Source organism: Equus caballus, chromosome 3 (assembly GCF_041296265.1).
Source record: "Equus caballus isolate H_3958 breed thoroughbred chromosome 3, TB-T2T, whole genome shotgun sequence".
NCBI lineage: Eukaryota > Metazoa > Chordata > Mammalia > Perissodactyla > Equidae > Equus > Equus caballus.
The window spans coordinates 113,801,314-113,818,472 of record NC_091686.1 but is presented as its reverse complement, the minus strand read 5'-3'; the positions used below and the strand labels follow the sequence as shown (position 1 = coordinate 113,818,472).

Below are 17,159 nucleotides of genomic sequence, written 5' to 3'. Positions count from 1 at the left end.
TATCTCTGTATTTCTCTTCACAGCCAAACTTCTGGAAAACATTTATCATTCATGTTGTCTCCACTCCCTCACCTCCCATTCACTCTGCAACCCATCCTGTCTCACTCCTGTACCCACCTTACCTCTGAAGCTGATCTTGCCACAGTCCCTGGGGCCCTCTGTATTGCTAAGTGGAATGGAACCTCCCAGCCCCTCAGGGTACATGGCCTCTTGGCAGTACTGATACCTGTTGAGACATTCTCTTCCCTTCGGCTCCATACACCACCATCTCCTGGATGTCCTTGCCCCTCCAGCCACCTGTCCTTCCCACCATCCTTTGCCTAATCTTCCTCCTCTGCCCAGCTTCTAAATGTTCAGAGTACCTCATGAGTTTTTCCTTTTTTAACCTTTTATTAATCTGCATTTTTCTCCTGAGATGAATCCAGTCCTGTGGTTCCCAAGGCACTCTCTTAGGCAAATCTCATGTTCTATTTTATAGTTATTTATCTATGTTTCTGTGTCCTTAGCTAAACTGTAAACTGCCTGAAAACAGAGACAACTCCTCGCTCCTAGACATTTCTAAGTCCCCTGGAATGACACCTGGTAGTTGCTCAAAAAACAATTGTTTAATTAACTAATCAACTAATTAATTCATGGCATAATAGAGTACATTGGGGTCTGGATTTGGCTGCTATTCATACTAGATAATTCCCAAACACCTTAAATAATGGAAATAAGAATGAAAGCATTTTCAAAGGATGCCTCTTCAAATCAGGCCAAAAATATTGTTAATCTAGTTAGCACTGAAAACTCACCAAGACGTGTGGTGACATTACTTCATCTCCTAAATGTAGAATTTGTGATTCATGTTAACACAGAGAGACTTTAATATATTTGGTGTTAAATAGGACAGCAACATACTTCCCTATATTTACAATAACTTCGTCCATGAAAACTGCATTTACTGGGCCCCTTATTTTCATAACTTCCAAGGTGGCTGTTTGTTTAAGGATGCATAGTATTAATAAGAATTTTTAAAGATAATTTAGTTTAACTGATGTCAGATTCATCTAGAGAAAACAAAATCAAATAAACCTCTCAAAACAGATTGACATCCTATTGTCTTCAAATTTGCTTTTGTATTTTTGGTTTTCTAGTACTTGTTTAGAAATATTGTAGCTATCAAATTAAATATACTATCACTATAACATTATTAGTTTCCTTTTTTATTTGCAAACAAACACGCCTAAATAACTTTTTAATATATACTCGTGTATTATATCTCGTAGGCAAACAAGAAAACTGCGTGACATTGAACAAGAAAAAGATCGAACATTGCTTAAGACCATCATAAAAGTCTGGAAAGAGATGAAATCCCTTCGAGAGTTCCAGAGGTTTACAAATACGCCTTTGAAACTTGTTTTGAGAAAGTAGGCTTTTTTCAAAAATTGTTTTATTGGGTTATATCATATGGAGGAAAAAATGTATAAAACATAGACATAGCTTACAAAATAATTACAAAAAAAGTTACAAATGAATAACCATATAACCATTCCCCAGGTTAAGAAAGAAAACATTACCAGTACCTGGGCAGGCCCCATGTTCCTATCCCCAAATACGTCCCCCTTCACCCCAGAAGTAACCATTTTCTGGACTTTTATGATTAGTGTTTCTTGCTTTTATTTATAGTTTTGCCATCTTTGTGTAATCCCTAAGAATGTACAGTTTAATATTGCCTGTATTTGATGCTTACATAAGTGAAAGTATATTGTTTGTATTCTTTAGTGAATGCACGTGTTTTTTTTCCTTCAATACTGTGTTTGTGAGATCATCTGCTTTATGGCTCATAGATGTAGTTTATTTTATTTGCTTTAGAATACTTCATTATATGAATATAACAAAATTTGTCCACTTTATTGTTGATGGACATTCAAATTGATTCCATTTTTCAACTGTTATACAGCACTTCCACAGACTTTTTGGACATGTCTTTAGGGTACATGTGCCTAAGCTTTCCAGAAATATACCTGGAAGTGAAATTGTCAAGTCTTCGGGGATGCACTTCTCCAAATACTTATTTGCTGATTCCAAACGCCCTCCCAGAATGCCTGTGCCCATCTGTATTTTGACCAGTGTTCCTGTTGGTCCATAGGACCCAGAGCACACATGTCACCCGGTGTTGTTACACATTAGCATTTTGCCATCCGATGGCATGTTCTAATTTATATTTCCCATACATGAATTGGCTGTTTTGATTTCCTCTTTTACGAAGTGTCTGTTCGAGCCTTTTGTGATTTTTGAACTGGATTGTTCAGCTTTGTAACCTTTTCATAATTTGTAGGTTGGGCATATATCCTGGACACAAGCGCTTCGTGGATGATGTGCATTGCAGATATCTTCTCCCCCTCTGTAGTTGTCTTTTTACTCTCTCTTTGCTGCTTTTCAATGAATAGAAATTCTTAATTTTAAAGAGAGAGAATATGTTAGTCTTTTCTTTTATGATCGATGCTTTTCGTATGCTGCTTAAGAAATCCTTCCCCTGATTCGTGTGGATTTTCTACTTTATTGTCTCCTATAACCATTATAGTTTTATCTTTCACATTCATCTTCAATACATTTGGATTGATCTTTCTGTATGGTGAAGAGAAAGTATGCTTTGATCACCTTTACGCTGCCTAATTCACTAGACTTTGACACACGATTGAGAGTAGAGTCTACCACAACAAAAACACGCTCTGCATATTAGTCCAAGAGAGTCTCTGCTGCTGGTTTTGGTCCCTTCCTGATTGTTTCTTCTGAATAAGTGTTGTGCCAGCACTTCTACATGAAAAGTGACAAATTTTGGCAATTATCTAATCTTTTGCTTTGAAAACACCCACATCTTAGCCAAAGATAGTTGCAAACTGTTATTTTCTTGGGCTGTCATTATCATAAGACTAAGAAAACATTCTACAGTTTTCAGGACAAATAGGAAACTGTGTGCTCCGTGAGAGCAGGGACCTTATCGCCTTTAGACGTCTGGTCCCCAACAGAGCACCTGCCACTCAGTATCTGCTCAGTTAATGTTAGTTGATGGAAAACAAATTCAAACAGTCTGTCCCACAGAAATCGTGATGTCGCCCAGGAATTCCAGGGTTTCTGCTTCCGCATTTCATCTCCTAGCCTACTTCCCCCACCCAGAAGCAGAACATAAATATTCACCATATTGTTTTCTCCTTCTTACCTTCTTAAGTTTAGGATAAACTAAAATTTATAGGAAATTTACCCTTAAGCTCACCTCAAGGTTGCAAACTTCCTTTTTATGACACTAAACACCTCTTCTCTCCCATAAGTAGCTGTCCTCTAAATTCTTTTGGAGTGCCCTTTTCTCACATTCTTCATTCATGTAGCCACCTTATGATACAGTACAATTTTTTTCCTGCAAAATAGTCAAGTTCCAACCAGCTTATTCATGCTTGTGCATAACAATGAGAAAAGCAAATGCTTTTCAGTATATCAGAGATGGAACATTATTTTTCAGCCAAATTTCCCCAATATTTATAAATTTCAGGTACAACCGTGTATCAAAAGTGATTTCTTCGTAGTATCCTAGAGTCTCTTAGGGGACTGTTAATTGCTAAATCACCAGCTCACACATGTACATAAACAAACATTTGTCAGCTCAAGGCATGTGACTAAGTTTATCCAAAAGGGACAAGGAACTTGAGGAGAGTTGAACCTGCAAGCCAGCCACACTGATCACATTAGGAGATTAATGCAGGATGAGTTGCAACAACTCCCAAGTGCTGAGCTGGGTGGGATGTGTTGGGTACGCCTGTTTACCAGCTCCCTCCTGGAGAGTCATACTGTCCATTAACATATAAATGGCTCTGCAAAGACTAGCAACAAGGAAACTCACATCTATTTAATCTCAGGTTGATTTGGCCACAGCACCTTTTTTTGTAGGACATCTCATAGAACCAATGTTCTACAGAACACACGGTGGGGAACACTCCTCTGAGTTGAGCCAAACTCCTGATGGAGTGTTGCAGAATCATCAGAGAAAAACCCAAATTATCAATCCAAAGTCAAAAAAAGTGGTTTTAGGGACTGAGTAGCAACAAATGAAGTGGTTCCTCAGAGACTTGAAGAATTGATAAGATAACTGAAATGAAACTTCTACCACTATCAGTTGAGAATTTAGGGGCACTGTGTCAGTACACCATATGGATTATTTAACTCAGAGCAGCATTGTTGCTTAATAGTAAATAGATTGGGCTCATATTCCAGGTCTTCCTCTCACCAACTGTGTGTTCTTGGACCAGTTACTTAACCTCTCTCTGCCTCAGTCTCCTAGAGTATAAAATGCTGATGATAATAGTATCTGCCTCACAAGGTTGTGAGCTAACATGTGCAAAGCTTTTAGAAGAGAACCTGCAACCCGGCAAGCCTGATACAGGTATTTGCTGTTATTATTACTCTAGTACTTAATTCCAAGAAATAATCAAGGTACTGTAAATTATTTTAAAGGGAAAAAGTGGACCAGAAAGCAGACGAAGAAGCATATGAAGCAGAAGTTCAAGCTGAAATAAGTGAACTATTGGAAGAGCACAGGGAAGAGTATGAACAGAGGATGGATGAATACAGAAGTGCCCATCAGCAGTGGAAAGCCTGGAAGAAAGCCCAAGTATGTAAACAGTCGCTCAGCCTTGAGCAGGGCTGAGCTTGGGGCACCCCTTGAGACAGGAGGAGGCAAACTGGGGTCTCCTGCAGGCTCTGCTCTGTTTCCCTCCCTGCCCTCTTGCTAGGGGGCAAAAGGATGAGCAAATGATTCGTCAATGCACTTGTGTAAAAGGCCACCCAGCTAGCTGATACCAGAGCCAGGTTTTCCATTGACAGGGCCCTGGTATCACTCTGTGGCTATTTGAGTGAACGAACAAGGAACAACACAATAATTGCTCATGTATGGGTCAAACACTATGCTAAGAATTTTACATGCATTGTCCCATTGAACATAGGGTATTGATGCTTTCAGGTTTCCCTCAGGAAATTATATAACTTTGTACACATGACCCAGCAAAACTGAAGCCAAGGCCAGTAAGTAAGAGAGTAGGGTCTGCTGCAATGCCAGTTGTGCTCACAAGACTTACTTTAATTTCAAGATATGTCCTCGGCCTTTAGAACTGATGTTAATGATTACATTAACCAGTAGTGCTAATGATTACACGAATAGCTAGCTTTTTTCAGCTCTTTCTGGGGCCAGGCACTATGATAAGTGCTTTACAGGCATCGCCTCATTTCAACAGCCCTGGGAGGAATTTCCTATGATTGTCCCCATTTTGTAGATGAGAAAACTGGGGCACGGAGAGGTCAAGCGGCTTAGTTACCTGCCTGAGTGCATACAGCTGGTTGCGTGGAGCTGGGTTGACATCCAGGTCTATCTGACTCTGAAGACTGTGCTCTTAAACTCCCAAATTCCTGTTTGATAGAAGGTTGTCTCTTACCCAACAGAGGACCAAGAAGAAGAAAAAGAAACAAGGAGTCGAAGAACATCCTGATGACGAGATGGAGGAACCATATCCTGGGGAGGACCCTGTAAAACCTGTCCCTCCAGAGCCCACCAATCAGGCAGTAATAGAGCAAGAGGTGAGAGAGAGAGCAGCCCAGAGCAGGAGGAGGCCTGGGGAGCCCATGCTGGTCCCGGAGCTGAGCCTGGCGGGGAGCGTGACGCCCAATGACCAGTGTCCCAGGTGAGCAAACACTCAGACCATCAATGAGGTTGACATGTGATGCACACACACTTAGATGTACACATGTGCACACAGACTTGCACACTGGAGCGTATGTCTCCTGACCAACATGGTATGGATCAGGAAAATCATAAATATGTATTAGACTGAATGGTTTGAAATTGCAGATATTTGTCTGTATTTTGGTGATTTCATGTGGTTCACCCACCTAATGCATCCCATTGGCCACTCAGGAGCCCATTACTTGAAGCTGCCCGTAGGAGGCACTCTTCCCAGTGGCTGTCTACGTGGCCTTTGAGTTGGAGCCTTTATCTGTAACCTCAGTGTGTCTTTTCCATCTACTGGTAGCGCATCCCCCGCTCCCTGGCATAGAAACCTAGGTCTTTCATTGGCCCTTGACTGCAGGAGCCCCTTAGGCCAACTTCTCTCTTTGAAGGCCTTGTAGAGCGTTGCACAGGAATTGTAAATATTCCCATACCTATTTACGTCAGGCCATCTGAAGCACACCCTCCAGATTTGATAAAACACATTTCTCATCATTCATACATCAGACCTAAAAGAAACAATCAGAAGCATCACTTTATGTATATAAATCTATACATATAATATTCATAAATACACATGTTCATTCTCTTTTTAAAAATTATAATACAAATATTTTTTAAATTTCCCACTTATTTCTTTCTTAGATCTTATAGAGATAGTTCTCAAAGGGTAGCCCCAGGACCAGCAGCATCAGCATCACCTGGAGAACTTGTTTAAAATGCAAATTCTCAGGTCCTACCTGAGACCTGCTGAATCAGAAACTCTGGGTCAGGGCTCAGAAAACTGTTTCACAAAGTTTCCAGGTGATTCTGATGAATGTTATAGCATATTGTAATCTATTAAAGGGAATCTATTGAAATAACTGATATCACCAGATCCAAGGTTTAATTCTCCAGTAAACAGAAGACCTATAGTGAACACAGGGACTATCTTAGGCTGGAATCTTCAATATTCCAAAATAGAAAGTGAGAATTTAATCCAGTCAGTCATCCTGAGAGATAATTAGGATACAGGGATGAATTAGGATGTTATAAGACTTCCTACAACCTCCTTAGTTTCAAACTTCTGTTAACGTGCTAATAATTTATTTTTAAATTGTAACTTCTTGTGCATTTTCATGTGTTCTCTCAACTTCATAGCATTCAGAGGCTATACATAAATAAACTATTCCCCAGCACTAAATTAGCTATTTTCAGGCCACAAATACCATACCACATAATTCTGTAATGAACATTTAAAATATGTGATTACATAGCATGTTTTTAAAGGGAAACTTTGGCCTTGATTTGACAGTGTTTTATGGCAAATCCTGTTTCAACTGAGAATGTATATCTCAGTCTTAAGCTTCTGAGTTTTCACTGGGATTTGGGACTATATCCAGGTTACCCCAAGCCAATGATACAATCGACCTGCTTCATCAGGCCCTCAGGTAAGGGGTGTTTTAGGTGTGTCTGTAGCATGAGGTTACTGAGAATAAGCCTTAAAACAACTCTGAGTGGGGTCTTTGGGTGTCTTGGATACTTCTCGAAATTTGGTGTTAAATGTCCCTTATAGAAAAAAACTGTTCAGGTCATTCAAGCAATTTCATGTCTGGGGTGGGCCTAAATTACAGAGATGTAAAAAGTTAAAACTACCACCCAATTTAATGGGTGCAGATTTCTAGTTGGGATGAAAAAAACATCCTGCAGGAGGATAGCGGTGATGGCTGCGCAACACTGTGAGTGTACTTAATGCCACTAAATTGTACACTTAAAAATAGTTAAAAGGATAAGTGTTATGTTATGTATATCTAACCACAACTTAAAAGAAAATTACCAACCATAAATCCTGAGTGTATTCTGGATTTTTATACTCTAATGTTTTCCTTTCCTTAACAAGCTTGAATTGCGATTGACTTAACCAATAACTGGTGTTTCAGGTGGGTGTCCACAAATAAATGCAATAAAATTAAAGACCACTCTTTGGAGGTTTTGATTTTTGTTTTACTTCCTAGCTATAAGAATGATATGCTTGCCAGGACACCTTTTATTGAGATTCAAATGACCTTTAAAAATAAAGCATATTTCTTAATCTGCTGCATTCAGGGAGCAGTCACTCACCACTGAAAAGTGTTAAGAAAAAGCTTTGATCTTGGAGAAGCAGAGTTGACCTAACTGCTACAATATGCTGTTATATTTTTAGGATAAAATGTACTACCCAAATATAAGTCACCGCTATCCCTTAGGGTTTGAATTTACTCCATTTAACAAATAATATATTTCTGTATACTTAAAACTCTGGGATGCAAACATAAGGCTTGTTTGAAAAAAATTAAGGAAACTATAGAACAACACTTGGACCACGGCTCTCAAATTCCCTGTGGCATTTTCCGTGCCTCTTATTCCTTATCACAGTGAATTATTATATTAAGCTCTGTAAGACCTGCTACTATTTGGGTTCAGTGAGGGCTACAGTGACTGGCAGAGTCGCCTCCAATGCATCTCATTCTGTTCAGTGCCTGGTGGTCAAACACTCCCGTTACCCTTAGCAAAGTCATACTAATCCCAGATGCGAACGGTCTCCCTTTGCAGGGTGGAGGTTTTGCGAAGGGAGGATGTCAAGAGGCGCTCGGTGTATTTGAAGGTGCTCTTCAATGACAAGGAAGTGTCCAGGACCAACAGTCGGCCACTCGGGGCTGACTTCCGAGTTCACTTTGGACAGATTTTCAATCTGCAGATAGTCAACTGGCCAGAGAGTTTAACACTGCAGGTACGCATTTTAATTATAGTCACTGTCACAAGAATCTTTGGGTCATCGTAGGTGCAAGATGGTTTTAAATTATCCGTTGGCTACAATGGTGTCTTGATAGATCCTCAAGGGGAACAGAAGGTGAGGCTCCTCCTGGGCATGTCTGTTCTTATGGTCTTGGCAGGAGATCTGTAACCCCACTCACCTTCTGACAATGTTGGCAGAGTAACTGGCCATAGTGCTCAAGATTCTACCTTGAGACAGGGTCAGGGGATGAGCTGGGTAGGGGATGAGGGAGGAAGGTCTCTGGTTCATTCACTGAAGGAATATTCCACTATCACCCTCTACTAGGACCCTAGCCTAATAAACCAGAGAAATCAGTTAACCACAGTGGTTATGATGGAGGGTGGTACAGGTGTTGGGATCCCTCCCTAAAATAAATAAATCTCCCCACCAGCCTAATTCCCATGATTAGCAATATATTTATTTGTGTTTTAGTTTCCTAGGGCTGCCATAACTAAGCACCACAACTTTGGTGGCTTAAAACAACAGACATTTATTCTCTCCCAATTCTGGAGACCCTGAAGTCTGAAATCAAGGTGTGGGCAGGGCCATGCTCTCTCCAAGTCTCTATAGGAGAATCCTTCCTTGCCTTTTCCAGATTCTGGTGGCTCTTGGAGCTCCTTGGCCTTTGGTACCATAACTCCAGTCTCTGTCTCCATTTTCACATGGCTTTCTCTGTGTCTCTGTGTGTCTCCTTTTTTGTCTCTTACAAGGATACTCTCCTTGGATTTAGGGCCCACCCTAATCCAGTATGAGCTCATCTCAACCTTATACTAATCACATCTATAAAGACCCTATTTCCAAATAAGGTCACATTCTGTGGTTCCAGGTGGACAGCAATTTTTAGAGGACACTATTCAAACCACTACAGTGTCTTAGCCTTGCTATTTTTATGGTGAATCTTCTCTTCTGCCAACAGAATTCTCTTTTATGATCCTAACAGGCCTGTTACCCATGGCTGCAAACATGTGGTACACATCCTTTGTTTGCCATCCACCACCCATGAAGAATCACTAGTCCTCATCCACCACTTACGCAGAAATTTCTCATTCCCATTGACCACCCTTGCCAAAAATGATAATTGATTATGCCATTTTTTTCCCCACTGAGCCCAGATATAACTTCAGAATCTTTCTCAACACAGTACTCTAGGCAGCCACTACCTATTAGTTGTAACTGATGTTAAGTCTGCAGGTACCATTACAATTGTATAATTATTAAAATATTTAAATACTTCCGTACTGAATGGTAAATAGCTGCCACCCTGGCCACATAGACCCCATTTCCAAGATCATCTGGACCTTCCCACAATGGACCAGTTAAAGGGTCTGTCTGAACGAGGCTAATGCTTCCAGGACCCTGTTCCCATGTATGGCTGACGTATCTTCTGATTGGTTAGCATTTGGCCGTGTGTATTGTTCAACATGTTGAATATCAACACCTGCCTAGACCTCAGTAATTAAAAACCGTCTAAAACTGGTAGAGGAAGCTTGAGAGAGCTAAGATAGGGAGTTCTTTTGACAATGAGAAGGAAGCACAGTAGAAATGCCTGGGATGAGATTAGGGATGCTAAGAAATGGGATGGGGACTCTGAAAGGGTCAGGTGGGCACCGAAGGTCAACCACCTTGGATTGGATTTTCCCAGAGACTGACAGCTTTGTCCAACACCTTTTCATTTGTGACCTGGGGATGGTGAGGGCAGAGGGTGATCCTCATTTACAAAGAACCAAGTTCAAGACTCTCCTTTGTCATACTGATAACAGCATTGATATCTATCCACACAATTCAAAAATGTTTTTCTTGTAATTTTAGAACTTGGCTTAGTCCAGTCACTCAAACAATTCTTTGAAACCCCATCTAATTTTTAAGAAAATGTCTATATATACTAAAACCTGAAAAAAATAGAACTTGTTTTGTTGCTAAACTTACACTTAATAAGGGTGAGGAGAACGCAAGAACATTTATTAAGTAAAGGATGGTGTTAGAAAGAGGATTGGATTTGGAGGTTTGGTGAAAACCTGAGTCTTCCTTAAACCTAAAAATTCCCTCTCTGAATATCATCCATGGGAAAATAATCTCTATATTTCTAATCTTCCCCCCTTGGTTTACAACTCTTTACGGATACAGAGAATTAAATGGGGGTGACTTTGCCTGAAGGTGAGAGTGGAGAGTCACCCAGCTCTGCACTGGGAAGGTGAGCTGGTGATCTCCAGGTGGATGGCCAGTGGGCATACCCAGTCCTGACACCCCTGCTCTCAGGAACTCAGGTCACACTGACTCTCCATCCAGTATCCTCTGGTGCCCCTGCTGAGCCTGACTGCCTGGACCAGCAGAAGACTCCTCTTCCTCTGTCCTCTTAGCAAAGTGATGTCTGAGGGGGCTCTGGGATCCTGCTGTCTGGCTTTCATCTCATTGCCACTCCCCGTGAGATGCACCATTATTTGCGCCACTTAACTACAACGCACCACGGATCAAATGACACAGCTTATTTCAGATATGTTGAAATTAGAAAATCTAGCATTCTCTATACCACGGACAGCTCATTAAGAGAGGTCTTTCTTTCCAGGGATGCCTTGCAGCGAGGATCCTGGTGGGAGTGCCCCTCTGTTTGGATGGTTATGGGCTTTGGAAATTTAAAATCTGAATGCCTTGAGGGAAGAGCTGCACTCTGCTAGTTCTGAAGCCCCCTGTCTTCACTGCTTCCTACATGAATCCTTCAGTCCTAGCCCTAAACACATGAGCTTAAGCTACAGTTTAAAAAAAGACACTGCACACAGAAAATTGTCTCAATTAAGAATAAAACCTGATGGAGAAAGTAAATAAACACAAAACCCAGAAGCCAGCTTGATGCTTTGCTGTCACCTGCCTTTAATAATGAGGGTTTGCTGGGGGCCCCTATATGAGTCTCTCTCATTCTACATCCACAGAACAGCGAAGATTTTGGTTATTCAGAGTGTGCCCCCTCGTTGGAGGGGGCATCCTTAACTCGTCCTCCCCATTCCTCTCCTGCAGAGGAAAAGCTGATATAAAGAAGACCAAGATTAATGTGAGAAGACCAGATAGAGAGCTAGAGCAAAGAGAGAGAGACAGCAACAGAGGATGATATGGCAGGAAGGAGAGGGAGCCCTGGAAGGGGAGACCCCACTGAAGAGTCTGGAAGATGGGAGAGAAGGCCCCCCCCCACCCCTCCCTAAGAGCTGAATCATGTAATCTTCTTTTTAAAATTACAAATTAAAGGAGTCTTGGCTAAGTTCTTAAGCTATCTAGAGATTTGATAACTGATCAAATCACATATCATAATGGCTTAACAGCATAATTTTTATGATTGAGTAGTGGTTACAGATGAAATTAATTTAGGGAATATTGTATTTCAACTCTTGAGGAATAGTACTATGCCTTTTGGAAATTTTCCATATAATTGCAAGTTTTTAGTTAGAGAGTTTCAAGAATTACTGCCAATTGTAAGACAGGGTAAGAAAAATCGCCTTAAATGCATCTGTTTGAGCCAGTGCTATCAAATTCTGAACTTTAGAGCCTAAAGTATTTCAGAAAAAGTTCTGAGATTCTCAAAACTATAATGCATCACTTGGTGAATCAACAGGCAAGCCATGAATGTTTGTCGTTTGATTGTTAAGAGCCAGCTTAGTGTTTGATACTGAACCAGGAGTGTGGTGGAGAATTAGAAGTCCTGTATAAAAAGAGGTGCACATGGAGCTTTAAATCCAGCCGGGAGAAAAGAGAGAGAGCTACAAAGGAACAGCACTCAGCAGTGTGCAGATGTAAAGGACCATTGCAGAGAATAGCGTCGATTGTGATGTTTGGTTCCTTGTGAACCGTAAGGCTCAGTGCTTCCTGGGCAGGCTTGAGATAAGCATGCCAAGGCGGTCCTACCAGCAGAAGATAATTCCAGAGGCTGGCACAAAAAGCGTACAGTGAGGGGCCTGGCAGTGGAAATGGGAGGAAGGGATTATTTAGAGCAACACTACAGCCTTGAAAGAAGGAATTGACAGGACTTCATGACAGTTTGACTTGAAAGAATAAAAAGAAGTAGAATCAAATTTGGTCCCAAGGCAAGCGTGAGATTGGACTTCAGGTGACAGAGGAGTTGGAGCAGGGCCAGAGTCCTTCCAGAACAGTCTTGAAAATCTTGACTTCTGAGGTCTTTCCAAAATAAATGCTTGGCCTTTCACAAAAGTGAAATTTAATTTAGAAGTAAAAAAGCTTTGTGATGATAATCTTCATTTCTTTGTTTATCACTCACATCTATATGTCACCCCACTTTCATCTGCTTGACTCCCCAAAACTAACATCTGTAGTCTAATACAGCTGGGTGGCTTCTACATTTCTTGCCATTATTATTTTTCCATATGAATCAGTCCTGTTGAGCTTTTATATTGCTGGTATGTGGATTGAGATCGGGAAATTTTCCCTTTGCCTAGTTGGCGATTACTTGAGTTTCTCTTCCCAGGGCCTCCCCTGATCTCTCTGGCTTATTGCTGCGTAGTGCTATGGGAGTAGGAAAAACAATCCTATTTGGAGAAGTGTCCTTGTTAACCCTTGAGTAGCACACTTGTGTGGTTGTTTTTGGTCCTTTGTGGACATACGTCCAAAGCTGATATTTTTTCACACATATCTTACTTATCTACTCACGTAATCGGATTACAGTGAGTCAGATGGTTGAAAGCCAACCCTAGCTGGTAGGCAAGGGGAGTAGATACTAGGGAACCCTGCAGTGTGCAGAGCAGAGGAGCTAGGTGGCTGAGAGCAGGTGGGAAGGGTGCTGTAAGGACAATGGATTGCACAGGGCGACGTGATGACAGATGTAGTCATCTACATGTAAGAAGCTGAGGGTGTGGACTGGACAGGGTCCTGGGAAAATCTCTAGGAAATAACATTTATTAAGTGACTACTGCAGAACCATGTTCTTTACATATGCTATCTCATATAATCCTACAGAAAACCATGGGTACTATTGCTCTCCCAATTTTAAAGATGGGAAAACTAAGTTTCAGAGGTATTGAGTAACTTCATAACACAAAGCAAGTCAAGTGGCAAAGCAGAATTCAAACCCAGGTCTGTTTGACTGTAAATTTCACATTCATTTCGCCATATTAATTGGGTATAATGGTAAAGAAGAGCAAAGTCCAAAGTTTGACATATCTCTGCACTCTGAGGACTAGTTACTGTGGGAGAAATCTTAGAAAACAACATAGGCATCACTAGGTACTGAGTTGTGTTGATATTTAATAATATCTAGTATAAGATAACAGTTATTAAACAATTACAGTGTGCCAGGCACCAGTTTTTGTGTATGAACTCATTTAATCTTCACAACAGTCCTCTGGCAGCTGTATGATTATCCCCATTATACTGAAATGTGGAGAAGTTCAGTGACTGGCCTGAGGTCACACAGCCAGCAAGTGGCAGAGCCAGAGCCCAGACCCCAGAACCTGTTCTCTTATCCATCTCATTATACTGCCCCCCTTCCCCCAGTAGTTTGTACATTCAGGCCAACAAGTGTTTTATTGCAGGTACACATTTTGCAAGGCACTGTAAGAAACAGGAAGAAGAATTAGATGTGGTGCCTGACACAGCAATTAGACTGCAGGGGGGAAATGACATGAGGACCGGGTGACTGAGATCCAATGGGACAGGGGAGGGAAAATGAAGGTAACAGAGAAGGCTCCTCTCTCAGAGGTCTGGCAGAGAAGGGAAGGAGAGAAAGGGGTCCGGGTTTTGAAGAGGGATTGTGGTTTACTCTGGGGTGTGGTTGATTTGAGGATGTTTGTCAGCCGTGAAAGAAGCAGCCAGTGCAGAAAAGATTGATAACTTTGAAAATAAAAAGGAATGTGGTGGGGGGAGAGGAGACGGACTGGACCCCACGGGATACTGGGAGGGGTAGGATCAAGACATGATAGGCAGGTCCTTTGAGGCAGGAGTGATGAAACAGAGGAGGAGGTGGCGGAGGGCAGGGCTGTGAGGGGTTCACACCAGGTGCCCTCCACTTTTTAAATGGAGGAAGGGAGTCTGAGGGCACAAGAGTAGGAAAGGTTTGATTCAACACTGAGAGAAATGGGGACACCAACCAAGAGATGACTAACAGGCTGTGAGCAGCGTCACAGGCAGCCGAGAAACAAGGCCGCCACTTGTACTGGATCCAGCACTACCAAGTGCAAGAGGTGACACTGCGTTTTGTTTTGTTTTTTAATCAGAGAAACAGGATCTAAAACCATGCAATGTAAACTTTACTTCATGATGGAATATTATTTTTTATCTATCTTAATGTCCCTACATTTCTAAGGTCCATCTTACCTTCACAATTCTAAATATTGTCAGCAGGCAAATTTGCCCTGGGTTGTTGTTAAAACAAACAACATTCCAAATGCAAGGAAGTCATAATAATTCTGTAAATAGTCCCAATTTGGTAGCAGTTGATCTAATCGCTATTCTGAATTCACTGCTGCCTTGCTTTATTTACACAACAGAGGAATTTTTGAACAGTTGAACATAAATCAAATTATATTTCCTGTCATGATTCTCCATTAACATTCCACCTTCAAACACAAACACTCATTTTGCTTAGAGCAGTGCTTCTCAAGTGGAGGTAACTTTGCCCCCCAGGCGATATCTGGCAATGTCTGGAGACATTGTTGATTGTCACAACCGGTAGGAAGCTACTGGCATCTCTAGTGGGTCACGGCCCGGGATGCTGCTCCACCCTGCGATGCAGAGGACGACTCGTCACAACAAAGAATCGTCCAGCCCAAAATGTCAATAGTGCTGAGGTTGAGAACTCCTGTCTTAGAAAGAAAACAAATTAATTATATGGAAGGCCATTTGCAAATACCTATTTAAAGCCGAAAGTTCCTGTTTTCTGATTTTTAAAAATAGCATTTTATCCTAGCATTAAATAGAACTGCTGCTACCTTTAAGGAGAAGGGTGAAAAGTTTGGAAAATTTTTGAATGTTTTTTGGCTTTGTCAGATGGAATCCATTTTTTCCTTATTAGAAAAAGTAGAGAATTATCTTCTGAGACAGTAGTCCCAATATGCAAACCCTCCATTCCCCTAGAGTTCATAACTGCCTTTGTCCCACAGACTCAGCACCAAGAGTCCCCATTCGGTTCCTCTCGTGACACTAGACAGGAATGTGGCTCCAGAGACTGGGAAAAAGGACCCCTCCACTGACATCCACCAGAAATGCCCTTAATGCAATTACTGCATGTTTATGGGTCGTCACTAAGAATGGTGACCAATACAGGGCACACCCACAAGGAATAAAAACTAAAACAAACTCAGAAGCAACTCTTGTGGTCCTTCCACAATAAAATATTTGGTGAACTATTAAAGTCTAACAGCGATGTTTTTACAAAGCCACTGGAGTCATATAACATAGAAACTTTGTCCTGTACAGCTGAATAAACAAACACTTGATGGTTCTATAACGGAAGAAGATGTAGGGTATCTGAAAAATATTTGGATTTGTTCTTATGTTTAGATATGTTTCACACCCTGAGTTAGCTGCACTGGGTACCAGTTTGAGTGCTTTGGAATTCTGTAGTCATAGGAGGAGTGAAGACAGAAACAAGCAAGGTCAGGAAAGGTTTAAAGAAATACTAAATCCTGCATTTATGTCACCTTCTGAAGCATTTTACCATCATAAATGGTATTTTCTGACTATTGGTATGCTTTCTGTTCCCTTAACTTAAAGTAATGTCAGGATTTTATTCACTCCTGCTATTTTTTAAAGCATTTAAGCCTTAATATCGTTCTTTTTTCGCCATCTTATTTTTGGGTACCCAGAAATATAGATGGTTTAATTACAAATATGGAATACGCTGTAAAATTCCTATAAATCATCAGTAGCTTAATGTCTTCCTTGAAAAAAGTTAGGGAGTCCTGAAAAGATAGATCTTATAAGTTTAATAAAAAAAAGAAATTCTTGGGCCCAGCCCCAAGGCCGAGTGGTTAAAGTTCTGCATGCTCTGCTCAGCAGCCTAGGTTCACAGGTTCAGATCCCCACTGCAGACCTACTCCAGTCACCAACCACACTGTGGCGGTGTCCCACGTACAAAAAAAAAAAATAGAGGAAGATTTGCACAGATGTTAGCTCAGGGCCAATCTTCCTCAAGCAAAAAAGAAAAAAGAAAGAAAGAAATTCTTATTTCATAAAGTTTACTAAAATCAGTTGACCAACAAGATTTAATGAGCTATTTGGGAAATGTAGTCATGTTTATAAAAGAGCTTTGTAAACTGCAAAGTACTTTAAAAATGCATGTGTTTATTGTCAATTGTTTGCCCAGAGGAAGAATAAGTATTTATTGAGCTCAGATTGAAGAGAAGAGACCTTTCATCCATCTCAGCTAAGCTTCACCACTGCCTTCCTGCTGGGCTTTGAGTTACATCCTCATTTTATAATGAGAGCAAAAAGGCAGAAAAAGTCATGCCCAAGGTCACACAGCAAGTAAGCAGCTATGTCAGATTTTCAGACTCAAATCTGTTGGACCAGCAGGCTGTCCTGTCCTGTTAACCACACTGCCCTCTGCAGGCTGTGAGAGGAAGGACAGTCAAGTGGGGAGTAAAATAAGACAGAGGAAAAAATTTGAGAGCCAGGGGT

The 17,159-nt window shown here is 41.1% G+C and overlaps 1 protein-coding gene across 31 annotated transcripts in view; it reads left to right on the top strand.

Annotated features, from left to right (window-relative positions):
• CC2D2A (coiled-coil and C2 domain containing 2A) overlaps nt 1-17,159 on the top strand; it is a 116,040-nt gene that overhangs the window by 53,301 nt on the left and 45,580 nt on the right. For all 31 annotated transcript variants that reach the window (XM_070262661.1, XM_070262655.1, XM_070262663.1 and 28 more), the window contains 4 exons: nt 1,269-1,409; nt 4,489-4,645; nt 5,470-5,708; nt 8,324-8,501. In XM_070262661.1, coding sequence (XP_070118762.1) covers nt 1,269-1,409; nt 4,489-4,645; nt 5,470-5,708; nt 8,324-8,501 — 715 coding nt within the window. The remainder of the gene's footprint in view (nt 1-1,268; nt 1,410-4,488; nt 4,646-5,469; nt 5,709-8,323; nt 8,502-17,159) is intronic.